General features: G+C 34.0%; 1 protein-coding gene across 4 annotated transcripts in view; it reads right to left on the bottom strand.

The window, feature by feature from the left end:
• Positions 1-14646, bottom strand: part of CNOT6L (CCR4-NOT transcription complex subunit 6 like) — a 113917-nt gene that overhangs the window by 63936 nt on the left and 35335 nt on the right. For 3 of the 4 annotated variants that reach the window (XM_060012309.1, XM_060012306.1, XM_060012307.1), the window contains exon 2: positions 1457-1578. In XM_060012309.1, the coding sequence (XP_059868292.1) occupies positions 1457-1568 (112 nt within the window). In that variant the 5' untranslated portion in view covers positions 1569-1578. Of the gene's footprint in view, positions 1-1456; positions 1579-14646 lie in introns of those variants that run through there. The other variant, XM_060012310.1, reaches the window with a different exon arrangement.

Genomic DNA, 14646 nt, shown 5'->3' with positions numbered 1-14646 from the left:
TCTATAATCAGGCTTAAAGTGCCAATTAGGATTTTGCATTTTAATAGGAAACAAAGGTTTCAAGTGAAAAGAGGCTCTAGTAAAAAAGAAACTTATTTCAGTTTTACCCAGGGTTTAACCGAATGGTTCTCGAGCAGGGGCAATACTGCTCCCCAAGGGACTTTAGCAATCTGGAGACATTTTTGGTTGTCAAAACTAGAGGGGTGCTACTGGCATCTAGTGGGTAGTGGCCAGGAATGCTGCTAAACATCCGACACGCACACAACCACTCCCAACCACAAAGAACTGTCCAGCCCTAAGTGTCAATAGTGCCAAGTTGAGAATCCCTGGGTTAACCTAATAGGATTTGCTCATATTCATTTTTTTTTAATTATCAATCACCTAACCACCACCTTTTAGCTAAAGATACAGGTATTTCTTGCTATTGACACCATAATATGCGTTTAACTCTTCCAAATGAAAGCTTACTGGGGAAAAAATTACATTCTAAATATAATCTGTATTGTATCAATTCATAAAAGAAAAACTGTACTTATATTTTATTTTTAATAAACTTTTAAGTTTGTGATAATTTTAGATCTACAGAAAAGCTACCAAGATAATACAGTTCCTATAACCCCCTCATCCAGTTGCCCCTAGTACCAGCATCTTATATTACCACGGTACATTTGTCAAAACTAGGAAACCAAGATTGGTACGTAGTGTCAATATTAACTAATTTATAGACTTTATTTGATTTCACCAGTTTTTACACCCTTTTGTTCAAAGATAACTACTTTATAGACTTTATTTGAATTTCACCAGTTTTTACACCTTTTTGTTCGAGGATCTGGAAGATCATATTTTTTGCATTTAGTCATCATGTCTCCTTAGTCTTCTCTCATCTGTGACAGTTTCACAGTCTTTCCTTGTTTTTCATGACCTTGACAATTTTGAGGATTACTAGCTAGGAATTTTGTGGAATGTCCTTCGGTTTGTCTGATGTTTTGCTCACTATTAGACTGGTTATGAGTGTTTAGGAATCAGATTCTACTTTAACAACTCCTAAACATGTAATTTATAGAATAAACAGATAGCTCCTAGGTTTCCCATTCTACCAACAATGGGATGACAGGAGGACGGCAAAGATATCAATTTGCAAAAATGATTACTCTGCAATAGCCAAAACAAAATCTATTATATCAAAGAACCTAGTTTTACTTAGAAACTGAACTCCCAATGCCTTCAATTTTAGATGCCAACTGTGGCCCACAGTATTAATCTCAAAAGAAAGAATGGGAACAAAGATATTTAGTCACAGATAAATCAATAAGTTAAACACTAGTGCCTCAGCATCTTGTATTTTCTCAATTAATTCATCTAATTAAAAATGTACAGCAAAGAAATAAGTATAACACTCAACTCTTGTTCATCATTGCTATTATAGCCCAGATTAAGTATTTCAGATTCCACTCACCCGAGATTTCTAATTCTGCCCAGTGAGATTTTTTCCCATTGGCTACCTCCTCTGCTGACATGATGGTATAAATTCTGCGAGGATCTGGAGGGTCATATTTTTCCTTTGGCATCCCTATTAGTCTGTAAGGGGAAAAAAAAATCAACAATTATAATCTAATAGAAAAAAAAGAGAGAAAGAAAAATGAGATGGTAAATTTTCTTCTTCTCCCCCCTTGCCAAGTTACTACTAAATTCTCACTAGAAGGAAAACACATCTAAAGTATGCTAGGCTATTGCAGGTACTCAGTAAGAGATGTCTCAGGAAAAATGCAAAGAAGCAGGGACACTGGACTTCACAGAAAACATGGTGGTTGCTTCCCAAACATCCATTGCACCCCTCCCCCTTCATTTAGCTGCCTTGCTTCCCAAGACAGACTGACCCTATGCAAGTTTCCTGAATGGACTCTGACTGGCCTAAGAGAATCAGAGTAATCCTATCCTCCTCGTCTCAGTGATATTCAGATATTCCATATCTAAGACAATTAGCACATGACATTCCTCTTGTCACAGAGATTAGTTCAGAAATATTTAATAATCACTAGGCTTAAGACTCATTTTATGTTTATGGGAGGAGCAGGCTTCTCTCTCCTGCTGGTCATAAATGAAAAAGAATACAGCCCCAGCTATTGTTGGCAAGCATCCAACTATAAGGAAAGCCAGCCGTTTCAGTCAAAGATGAGAAAATAGAGAAACAAAGCCAGAGTCCTCACCAAACCACGCCTGTAGCACTCTCAAATACTGGGCTTTTTGGATACACAAGTCAATCTATTTTACTTATTGTTTAAACTACTAGTTTATGTTTTGTTACTTGCGATCAAAAGCATCTAATTAAGATTATCATGTATCTTGGTTTGCAAGGACCAGTCTTGGTTTATATCTGTTATTCTTAGGTAATTATTGATAACACTTCTTCACTCCCAAAAGTGTCCAATTTGGATCATGAGTTACATGGCCACCCTAATTGAAACTAATATTAAACAGTTTTCTTCAGTTAACTGCCAAAATAATCACTGAACAATCATCAGTGATGACCAGCTAGACATAAACTCCTCAAGAATGCAATGTATGGATCAGATGACAAATGGCCATAAAAGCAATCATTCAAGAGGTCTAATACAAGAGTTACTGCTCGGTAATTGGCAGAAAATGAAATCCCGTTCAGATCTAACAAGAATAGCAAATTACAAAATCCTGAACCTAATTAAACTCCTGCATGCTATCAGTAAATACCCTCATAGTATTTATAGTTGGTTCTTTGCTCATATTTTAACACAGAGACATACAGACACACACGAAAACCAACTGCCTAAAACTGGGAGTGTTTCTAAGTAGTTTAGAAGTTCTATCTCAATGTAAGAGTTACTTTCAGATGGTCTGAAATTTGTCACATAAAGAGAACAAAGAAAAATAGGAAGTATTCTATCATGTATCAAGGAATCAAAGCTAGAAAAGAATACAATCAAAATTTCCCATACCATAATTTGTCCTCATATCGCGGAAGGAAAAACAGTCATTCCTTCCTATTTACTAAAAGAGGCAAAGAGAAAGTTTTCCAGATTTTTTCATCTGTTAACAGTAATTAGCTTCCAAATTTCCAGGTTAAGCTCTTCTGCTCTAACCTTATCACACAACTGGGTGATACGGAAACATATTTTATTTTCCATAAATGTCCCGGATCTTCACACAGCACAAAGAGTATGATCATTTTCCTCGGGAAAAGCTTGATTTTTACCACTTTTGGCCTATGTAAATTATTTCTGAATATAAAATTTTTAGGTAACAAGGTTTTCAGAATTTCTGCTATGCACCATAAGGTACACGTGTCTCTGTGGATACTCCTGCACACTAATATAAAATTCTACAAAAACACAAGTTAAAGCAAAACCAAATCAAACAGATTCAGATCCAAAGACATGCTACAAATCCATCATCTACAATGAGAATGGATAAAAAATTAAGACTGTGACATTTGCAAAAACTATGTTTCATTAATTTTAAATCACTTTTATAAAATATAGTGCACAGGTCAACTTAATTTGGCAGTTTTAATCATGGCTCCCACTAGATGGTGTGTTATTTAAGGGGACAATAAGTTGTTTCTGTGTGGAGGCATATCCTTTTTATAACTCTATACAGTTCCTACCACATAGTAGGCACTGAATATGTATTTGTGGAATGATCATATATGCTTTATAATCCTAAAAACTACCATCTTCCTCTCATCTTTCCCAATTAACAGTCAATGCTCTTCTAAAAATTAATCTCATGAAATGGTCATTAATCCACATGTTCAATTTCCCTAAATATTTACAAAATCTAGATAGGAGATTAATCATCATCATCTCTTCTGGCCCACTAATGCTAATCTCTAAAACAGCTACTATATAAGAACTATATTTCTTTTTCTTTAATTTTTCATAAGTCTCCATCTTTGTAGGTCCAATAAAATTTATAAAATCTGTTCCTGCAAAACATATCCATAAAATGTTTACCAGTATCTATAATATGTAAAAACCAAAGTAATATTAATACTGCTATGTTAGGGGTCAAAGGTCTCCTTTGGATTTGATTAGGAAGTCAATAAAATTACAAGTCACTTAATCCTTCAAAATGAAACTAAATTTGGATAGTCTAACTGAAGTTAAAACATTTTTCATTTGCATTAACTAAGTAATTTAGTAGAGTCTATAGATCTGGTGATCACTACTGTCCCAAACATCAGGTTTTCAAGCATGCTACTAAAAACTTAGCTCAAATTTAGGAAACTGGTATTATTGAATACTCCTATTCAGCTTTATCTTCCCTCTCAGTTCCTCAACATCAACCTTCCATCCTGGAGACATACCATAAAAACCTAATTCAAAATAAATATATAAAATAATAATTCAAACGTAATTTACACTGTTAATGTGCTTTCTCAACAGTCTAAGATATAGGTCAGTCCAAGGCTTAAATACTGGATTGACACTTTTCATCCAAGAAAGAGAAATGTTTTATTTTGTAAAGCCTAGCAGCTAATTTCCTTTTCCTATCTTCTTTATCAAATTGATGAAGAGGCAGGTTTTTTAATTGTTTTTTCCAAGAGTTTCTAATTTCTGCAATATCTTACATCAGTTCCTGCTATACACCAAAGATCCTCCCATTATATCAACCTAATTTATATTGGGGATCCTGATCACATAACAAAGTAAACTAAAAGCCCCTTCACAACACAGCCTTTTTAACTTCCAGTCTTCAAACCCCATTTTGACACTATGAAAAATACTCCACATAGCTCCCCAAATACTGACTACATAAGCTTCTTTGAACCTACTATCCTCTCCACCCCATTCCTTGAATCTCATTTTATCACCAACGCAGCCCCCTCAGATTCTAGGGCAAAATTTCTGAGAGCAACCGTCAGTCCTGGAAAAACAACCTGATTATCTCCTACTTCTTAGTTTCTATGAACTATCCTGAAAGTAAACAAGTCTTAATCTCTGTAACTGAAGGATGATTAATTACTACATATAGTGAAGATTTTCGTTAATTTAGTTCTCAGTCTTCTGTATAATTAAGCAAAAACTTCACGTAAACCTGTAAAATACGACTTCATGGAAAATGTATTCCAATCTTTTTTTAGCTGCAAAGCAACACTGTATGTAACACTAGGGCTACTTTGCCTTAAAAAATTTACCTTGGAGTTTCCAAAACTGTAAATAAAATACAAGATACCGACATAGCATCGTGTTCAGTGAATAGCATGTTACAATATATATATATGAGTTACGCCCAAATACACTATTGCCAAGGATTCCCAAATCTCAGGTTTTATATCTGGGGCTAGGAAAATAATGTAAAATAACTCCTCCCTGCCCCATCCCCGAATAATAATAATCTGAGCCAAATCAGAGCAAACTGTTAAAGGCCAGAACTAAACTTCTGCTAATTTTGGTCATCTGAAGCATCTTATTAAAAAAACAGCGGGCTCTATAGTACATATAAAGATGTTAAGTCCTTATGGTGTTAAACCACAGCTTTCCTCCCACCACCTTCTCTAAATTTAAGATCATTTTCTCTCAGTCTATAGTTCAACACAATTAATACTATTTCATTTAGAACTCAGAATAAGAAAGAGAATGCTACAACCACCGAATAGTGCTTCATAACGAACCAGACTTCTAACTCAATGAATCCAAACCTAAAGTACAAGCCAGTAGATATGCACTTATATCCATAGAAATATTAAGTGATCGTCTCAACAGTAGTTTGCAAAGCAATCTTAGGCAGAGATGCAGAGTTCCCAAAGTTGAAAGAAGACAAAATTAAGCCTACATTAGATATTTCTGCTTCCATTTTGGAGCAAGATGTAGTGACTTATTACACTTTACATATTCTCAGATAAATCTGTCTTCTATCAGCATTTATTTCCAAAGGTTATGAACACATTGTTTGTTATTTATTGAATACCCACCTTGACTAACATCCATCCTTCCCAACTGCTCTTAAACATTAAGACCATTTTCCCTTCTGAGAAAATGTCTAAGTTTACCTTTTTTAATAAAGCAAACTAACCCTTGCACTACAGCATTTCTGAAGTTTCTATTTCCTCATCAACATCTATTTTTAGCTATACACAAGTATTAATCATTACAACTGTCATACAAAATCTATACCTTCCCTAAATGAGCTCAAGAGCTGATACTAAAAAACAGCACCTAGCAAATCACACTGCATATAGTAGAATCATACTGATAAAGATTGATGGCAATCACAAGAGCTGAGAAGACACCCTGAGATAAATAACAATTTCATCCACATTTCCACTCCTCTTCTATACCAAGGGCCTCTGGATGGCATTTGTCTTCAATGACATATTCAACTCAAGTCCGTAGATGATGACAATGCAAACGTTCAGAAAGAATCCATTCAAAGTTTTCATGATATCTCCCAATCTGTCACCATTGTAAACAAAAACAAAGCAAAATAAAATCCGTGTTTTACAATGGTAAAGCCACCCATCATTATGGAAAAAATAACCTTCAGACTTCTGGAATTTCATGTTTCTGATCAGTTTAACATTTATTCAAACATTTACTGGAGGAGTACTGATTGTAATGTATTATACCACGCACTAAGACTCCGACAGTGAACAAGCTGAACAGCATCATTGCCCTCAGGTAGCTTACATCACTTTAATGGCACTACTTGAAAAATAAAGTAATAAAATATTCTACTTTCAAATACTTCTACGAAGAATTTGGCATTTCTTCTTGTTACTACTCTTTTTCCCTTTATCAGGTAATTGCCACTGCATAGGCATATATAACAAAAAATCCCCTGAATGAAAATGAGATAACTGTAATGATTGTTATACTCCTTTATAAAGGTAATCTGAAGAAAACTTTAGAGTAATCCAGAAAGATAACTTCTGACTCTGTAAAAGGGGAAGTGTCAGGGTTAGTCTAACTTGTCAGTTAAAGTACTATCATGAGGGAGAAAAAAGGCAGAAAGAATAAGAATGTAACTCCTTTTCTGCATATCTAGAAATTTTTTCCCCATATGTGGGATACCAGAAAACAAGAGCAGCAGCAACATAAAACATAAATAAATACTAAAAGGAAAAATGAAGACCTGGAATTACAAATCTACCAAGCACTTCAAAGCTCCAAAATAATGCTATTATTGGACAAGTTTCATTTTATTTCACTAGCAATCAATTTAGACAACCAAAGCTTATGATTCTATCATAATGTCCTATCATTCCAAATTAGGTCTTAGTCTCTAACAACGACAATGCTTTAATGTTTCTTGTATTTAATGCCTCCCACTTACCTAAAAACAGTGAATACAATCTATCTATCTTACAGAAAACAGGAGGTAATTAGACTAGATTAAAAATTTCAACATCAATTTTCTCAGGACTATGACTTCTTCCCCAAATCTCTATCTTTCCATTTTTTTCGTGTAGCCTGTGTTTTCTACTTCCTCTGGTATACACATTCTCATCTGTTTCAATGATGTCAAATTCCTATCCATCCTTCATGGTTTAAGTCATCTTCCATCTCTTTTTTAGAATATTTCCCAACCTAAAAATCAACAAGCTGATTCTAAAATTTATGTGGAAGGACCTAGAAGAGCCAAAACACTTTTGAGAAAGAAATATAAACTTGGATGTGCCCACTATCTGATGTCAAGCCTTACTAGAAAGCAATGATAATCCAGACAGTTTGGTACTAATGAAAAGACAGACACATATAGTTGAAAAAAATATAACTGAGAAACTAGAAATAGACCCACGCATATACAGTCAATAGACTTTCCACGAAGGTACAAAGGTAATTCAATAGAGAAAGGATAGATTTTTCAACAAATGGTGCTGGAACAACTGGACATCCATATGCAAAAATAAAAAAATAAGCATCAATCCACACCTTGCACCATACACAGAATTAACTTGCAAGGATCATAAGCTTATATGCAAAAGCAAAACCTATAAAACTTATAAAAGAAAACGTAAGAGAAAAATCTTTGTGACTGTGGATTAGGCAAATATTTCTTCAATAAAACACAAAAGCATGATCCATAAAAGAAAAATACTGATAAACTAGATTCCTTGAAAATTTAAAACATCTACTCTTGAAAGGTGAATGAAAAGACATGCCCAGAGATTGAGAATAAATACATGCAAAACACTTATATGAAAAAGCACTCTGGAATATACAAAGAATTCTCAAAACAAAATCATAACAAAGTCTAATTTTTAAAAAGTGGCAAAAGATTTTAACAGATACTTCACCAAAGATACACAGATAGAAAATAAGCACATGAAAAGATGGTCAACATTAGGCATTAGGGAAATGCAACTTAAAATCACAATGAGATATCACTACACAGCTATTAGAATGATTACATTGAAAACTTACGATAGGACTGACAAGGAAAACACACACGCGCACGCGCACACACACACCCCATATCCTTGTGTGTATGCTTACAAATATATACATATTTGTACATAAATACACACACACTCACAACCTCAAATTTTACCAATGGGAAAGTACAATGGTACTGTCACTTCAGAAAACAGTTTTGTAATTCCTCATAAAATTAAACATACACTTATAGAACCCAGCAATCCCATTCCTAGGTATTTACCTAAGCAAAATTAAAACTTATGTTCATACAAAAGCCCATACATAAATGTTTTCAGCAAATTTATTTATAGTCACCCCAAACTGGAAACAATACAAATATCCTTCAACTGATGAATAAACTGTGGAATAGCCATACACTGAAATACTACTCAGCAATAAAAATGATTGAATTACTGACACACACAACATGGATGAATGTCAAATGCATTATGCTAAATTAAAGACGCCATACTTAAAATGCTATATACAGTAAACTTCAACATAATAAAGGCCACGTATGACAAGCTCACAACAGACACCCATACTCAAAGGTGAAAACCTGAAAGCTTTTCCTCTGAGATCAGGAACAAGGCAAGGATGCCCACTCTTGCCACTTTCATTCAACATGGTACTGGAAGTCCTAGCCAGAGCAATTAGGTAAGAAAATGAAATAAAAAGGGATCCAAATCAGAAAGGAAGTAAAACTGTTTGCAGATGACATATTATATGTAGAAAACCCAAAAGACATTAGAATAAATGAATTCAGTAAAGTTACCGGATATGAAATCAGTACATAAAAATCTGTTGTGTTTCTATACACTAATAACAAGCTATCAGGGAAATCAGGGAAACAATCCCATTAACATTTGCATCAAAACAATAAAATACTTAGAAAGAAATTTAACCATGATAAAAGACCTGTACCCTGCAAACTGTAAGACACTGATGAAAGAAAATAAAGACACAAAAAGACAGAAAGACATCCCATCCTCATGGACTAGAAGAATTCAATGCAATCCCTATCAAAATTCCAATGCCATTTTTCACAGAAATAGAACAAATAATCCTAAAATGTACATGGAACCACAAAAGATCAGAAGAGCCAAAGAAATCTGGAGAAAGAACAAAGCTGGAGGCATCACTGTGAAATCACTTCCTGATTTCACAGTATATTACAAAGCTACAGTAGTCAACATAGCAGGTTTTGGGCATAAAAACAGACACATAGATTAACGGAACCAAGTAGAAGGCCCCAACATAAACCCAAAAATGTATGATCAGTTAATTTATAACAAAGGAGCCAAGAATATACAATGAGAAAGGACAGTCTCTTCAATAAACAGTGTTGAGAAAACTGAACAGCCACATGCAAAAAAAGCAAATGGACCCCTATCTTACACAATTAACAAAAACCAACTCAAAATTAATTAAAGATTTGAATGTAGACCTGAAACCATAAAACTAGAAGAAAACATAGGGGGTCAGCTCCTTGACATTGGTCTCAGTAATGATTTTTTGGATTTGACACAAAAGTAAAGACTACAAAAGCAAAAATAAACATATTGGACTATATCAAACTAAAACACTTCTGCTCGGTAAAGGAAACCATCAACAAAATGAAAAGGCAACCTACAGAATGGGAGAAAATATCTGCAAATCATGTATCTAATTAGGGGTTAATATCCAAAATAAATAAAGAACTCACACAACTCAATAGCAAAAAAAAAAAAAAAAAAAAAAAAATCCATAAATGGGCAAAGCATCTGAACAGACATTTTCCCAAAGAGATATATAGATGGCCAACAGATACATTAAAAGGGGCTCAACATCATTAACCATCAGGGAAATGCAAATCAAACCCACAATGGGATATCAACTCACACCTGTTAAAACAGCCATTATCAAAAGGACAAGAGACAAATGGTGAGGATGTGGAGAAAAGGCAACCCTTGTGTACTGTCAGTAGGAGTGTAAATTGGTGCAGCCACTATGGAAAACAGTAAGGAGGTTCCTCAAAAAATTAAAAATGTAACTACCATACGATCTAGCAACTCCACTTCTGGGTATTTATCCAAAAAAAACAAAATCACTATCTAGAAAAGATATCTGAACCCATGTTCACTGCAGCATTATTTACAATAGCCAAGACACAGCAACAACTTACGTACCCATCAATAGATAAATGAATAAAGAATATGTGATACACACACACACACACAACACACAATGAAATATTATTCAGCCATAAAAAAATAAGGAAATCCTATCATTTGCAAACGGACCTTGAAGACATTATGCTAAGTAAGTCAGACAGAGAAAGACAAATACTGTATGCTCTTACCTGTATGTGGAATCCAAAATAAAGAAAAATAGTCATAGATACGGAGAACAGATTGGTGGCTGCCAGAAGTGGGGGTGGGGGCGTAGGCAAAATGGGTGGAGTCAAAAGTTAGAAACTCCCAGTTACAAAACAAGTAAGTCCTGAGGATGTAATGTATAACATAGTAACTACAGTTAACAATACTGTATATTTGAAAGTTGCTAAGAGAAATCTTAAAAGTTCTCATCACACACACAAAAAAATGTAACTGCATGGTGATGGATGTTAACTACACCTTTCTCAGTGCAATCATGTCACAATATACACATATAACAAATCGTTAACGTTGTACACCTAAAACTAATACAATGCTATGTGTCAATTATATCTCAATTTTTTATAAAAAGCTATGTAGTATACAAATCCATTTATATGACATTCCACAATAATCAAAAGTATGGGAACAGAAAACTGGTTAAGTGGTTGCCAGGGGTTAGGGGTGGAGGGAGGGATAGACTATAATAAGCATAAGGGAATTTTTTTTTGTGATGATGTGAACTACATATACTGGTTAATCTATAATTACTCACAATATCATCATCAGAAAGACTCTTAGGAAATGAAATAATTTAATCATTCACGTCTCTTGGTAAAGCAAAACAACTTGGGGAAAATTGCTTTCCCATCCAAAACACCACTTAAGTGAATAAAAAAGGAAAATAAACAGAATATGATTCCATATCTCTAGCTTTACCACAAGGCATTTATACATGTTAGCCTAAAAAGAGCATAAATTGACTTTAGCAAATCAAATCACAAAAGTTAAATCCATAGCATTTTGCAAACTCTTAGTAACAATGCCAAAGAGCTGTAATAAGTCAACTTTATCATTGAGTAATAAATGCTAACAGAGTTTGTATGACCCAGGCCATCTGAAGAGAAGATCCCTCCCCCGCTACTCCCCCACCCAATCCACACACACACACACACACACACACACACACACACACGTGCATGTGCTTGCAGGACAAGGGGATTACAAGCAGTTCAGGGTTGCTAAAAATATCACTGGAGGCATGGAGAGATGGTGCTGTATAGGTGGACAGAGAAAAGATCATGGAAAGTTCAAAAATCTGTTTATGCTTTCCTACAGAACATTTTCCTAACATGAAAAACTGTCAGCCATAGAGACTCTAATAATAAACATGATACTATAATCCTGGTTGCCTCCTTCATTCATTTCCTTTTACTTTCTTGCTCAACAGCATTTCTTCTAGTCACACTTCCAAGAGGTCCTATATCCTCTACTGATTCAGCTGTCACATTCTTAAATTACAAATTTATTAAAAAATAAAAATGAATAATAAAAATGCATAAATCATCTGAAAAAATTATAAATGCATTTAAAACCCTGTACTTATATGAAATATAAAATATTCTTATCACTTCCCATCATAAAAGCAAGACTATATAGCACGGTATTTGACTGTTATCACATTTAACCCAAGTTTTTCAGCATGCACAATTATAATGACTAGTGTAGTAAATAGATCCAGTTAGCCTAAGACCCAATTCTAAAATATGTACTCATACTCTTCTTTGAAATTGAGAGAATACACTTAGAGCAGACTAGCTCTAAATTCAGGATTCTTTAGAGTCAGCAACTAGCCTATATTCTAGTTCTAAAATACTGTAAATCCTTTCTTTCAGGTTTTGAAAACAAATGTAAGGTAGAAATCCAGATTTAGATTATTCCATCTAAAATCATGATTTTATGCCACAGAAGAAATGAAACAAAACCTCAAGCTTATGTCCCCAAGGTTTAATTTAAAATTCCCACTTAGTGATGGTTGGCTATAATTTTAGAAAGTTTCATTTATTAGGCTATCCCAGCAAATTTCTCTTCAGAAATTTCCGAATTAACACATATTTAATGAAAAACACTATTATTTAATGGCTACATTAAAAATATCATAAAATTTCTAAACTAGTATTTAATGAAAGACACCGTAATTTAATTTTTATACGTAGATACATCAAATACAGGACTAAAAAGAGCTACAGCAATCCAAGTCCATAAAACTGAACTAGACAAATAAATTGTTTCAGGGGGAAAGTTTCTTCTACAGTTCAGTTTCCTCATGATTCTCTTTGAACAGGGAAAGTTATAATATACCAAATAATAAACTTCCTTGTTCTCAGGAATCAATTCCAAAGTGAATAAATGAAAAGGGACTCTCCCTTTGATGGTTAGGAAGTGATGCTAGTCATTCCAAAATGGTGACCAAAAATATGTATAATAGTAACTAAAAGATCATATATTCTATACAGTCTTAGTAAAATTAACTTTAACCAACATACATTGTTGTTTGTTATCTTTGCTTTTAAGAACTAGCCTCCAATAAAACTAGTAGCTCTTTTACACTGATAACAGCCTAATATAAGTTTCCTTTAATAACTACCTTAAAATCCCATGATTTACTTTAAAAAACACATGGTATTCAAATAATGAGTTTTTCAAAGATACACAAAATATAAATACTACGGAAGGTTTAGCCAGAATTCTATTATTTGACCCTCTCTAATACCCAACATTTGTGCCAATCTACAATTCTACAATAAATAATCCTCAAGAATAACATTTATAATCAGTATAGAGTGGATGTTTATTTTTTTGTAGCCCAACCTGAAAGGTGGTAATCTATATTTAGCAAAAAGCACCTTTAAAAATCAGAACAGTCCATTCTCCAATTGTGAAAGGGCACTAACTCATATTTTTTTACTTTTTTGAAGATTTAAATCTGTGGGAAAGTATTCAAGATGTACTGCTAACTAAAAACAAAAACTGATTTAATATATAATAATCCCATCTTTGTAACAAAACAATGTGTATATGAAATCTGTACCAATGTGCATGAAAAAGTCTAAAAGAATAGGATTATGAGTAATTTTTATTTTTCTTATTTAGTTATATTCTCTAACTTCAATATTGACAATATATTGTTCTTGTAATATGACAATAGAACTTTTTTATTATTAATAAACTTTAATTTTAGGGCAATTTTAGGTTCACAGTAAAACTGAGCAGAAAGCACTGAGCTCCCGTTTACTTCCTGTTTCCACACAGCACAACCACCCCCAACAGTTATTTATTATAATCAAAGAACCTACACTGACACGTTATCAACCGAAGTTCATAGCTTACAACAGGGTTCACTCTTGCTGTTTTACATTGTTACATTCTGGCTATTTGACATGTGTATGATGACAATTAACTACCCATGTAGCACGGTAGAGAATACTTTCACTGCCATAAAAATCCTCTGTGCCCTGCTTATTCATCCCTCCCTCTCCTCTAACCCCTGGCAACCAATGATCTTTTTACTGTCTCCACGGTTTTGCCTTTTCCAGAATGTCTATAGTTGGAACCATATAGTATGCAGCCTTTTCAGACTTGCTTCTTTCACTCATTAATATGCATCTAAGGTTCCTTCATGTCTTTCCATGGCTTGATAGCTCATCACTTTTTAGCACTGAATAATATTTCCATTGTCTGGATGTGCTACAGTTTATTTATCCACGCACCTACTGAAGGACATCTTGGTGGCTTTCGAGTTCTGGCAATCATGAATAAAGGCTACTATAAACATCCATGTACGAGTTTTTAGGTAGACATAAGTTTTCAATTCATTTGGGTAAATACCAAAGAGCATGACTGCTGACTGGATCATATGATAAGAATATATTTAGTTTTATAAGAAACTACCAAATAGCCTTCCTTCCAAAATGGCTGTACCAATTTGCATTCCCAACAGCAATGAAGAGTTCCTGTTGCTCCAAATCCTCACCAACATTTGGTGTTGTCAATGTTTTGGATTTTTGGCCACTCTTACAGGTGTGTAGCATTCACCGTTATTTTACAAAGAGTTT

Source organism: Delphinus delphis, chromosome 5 (genome assembly GCF_949987515.2).
Source record: "Delphinus delphis chromosome 5, mDelDel1.2, whole genome shotgun sequence".
NCBI lineage: Eukaryota > Metazoa > Chordata > Mammalia > Artiodactyla > Delphinidae > Delphinus > Delphinus delphis.
Note: the sequence above shows the minus strand (reverse complement) of the source record. Positions and strands in the feature narration are given on the sequence as shown.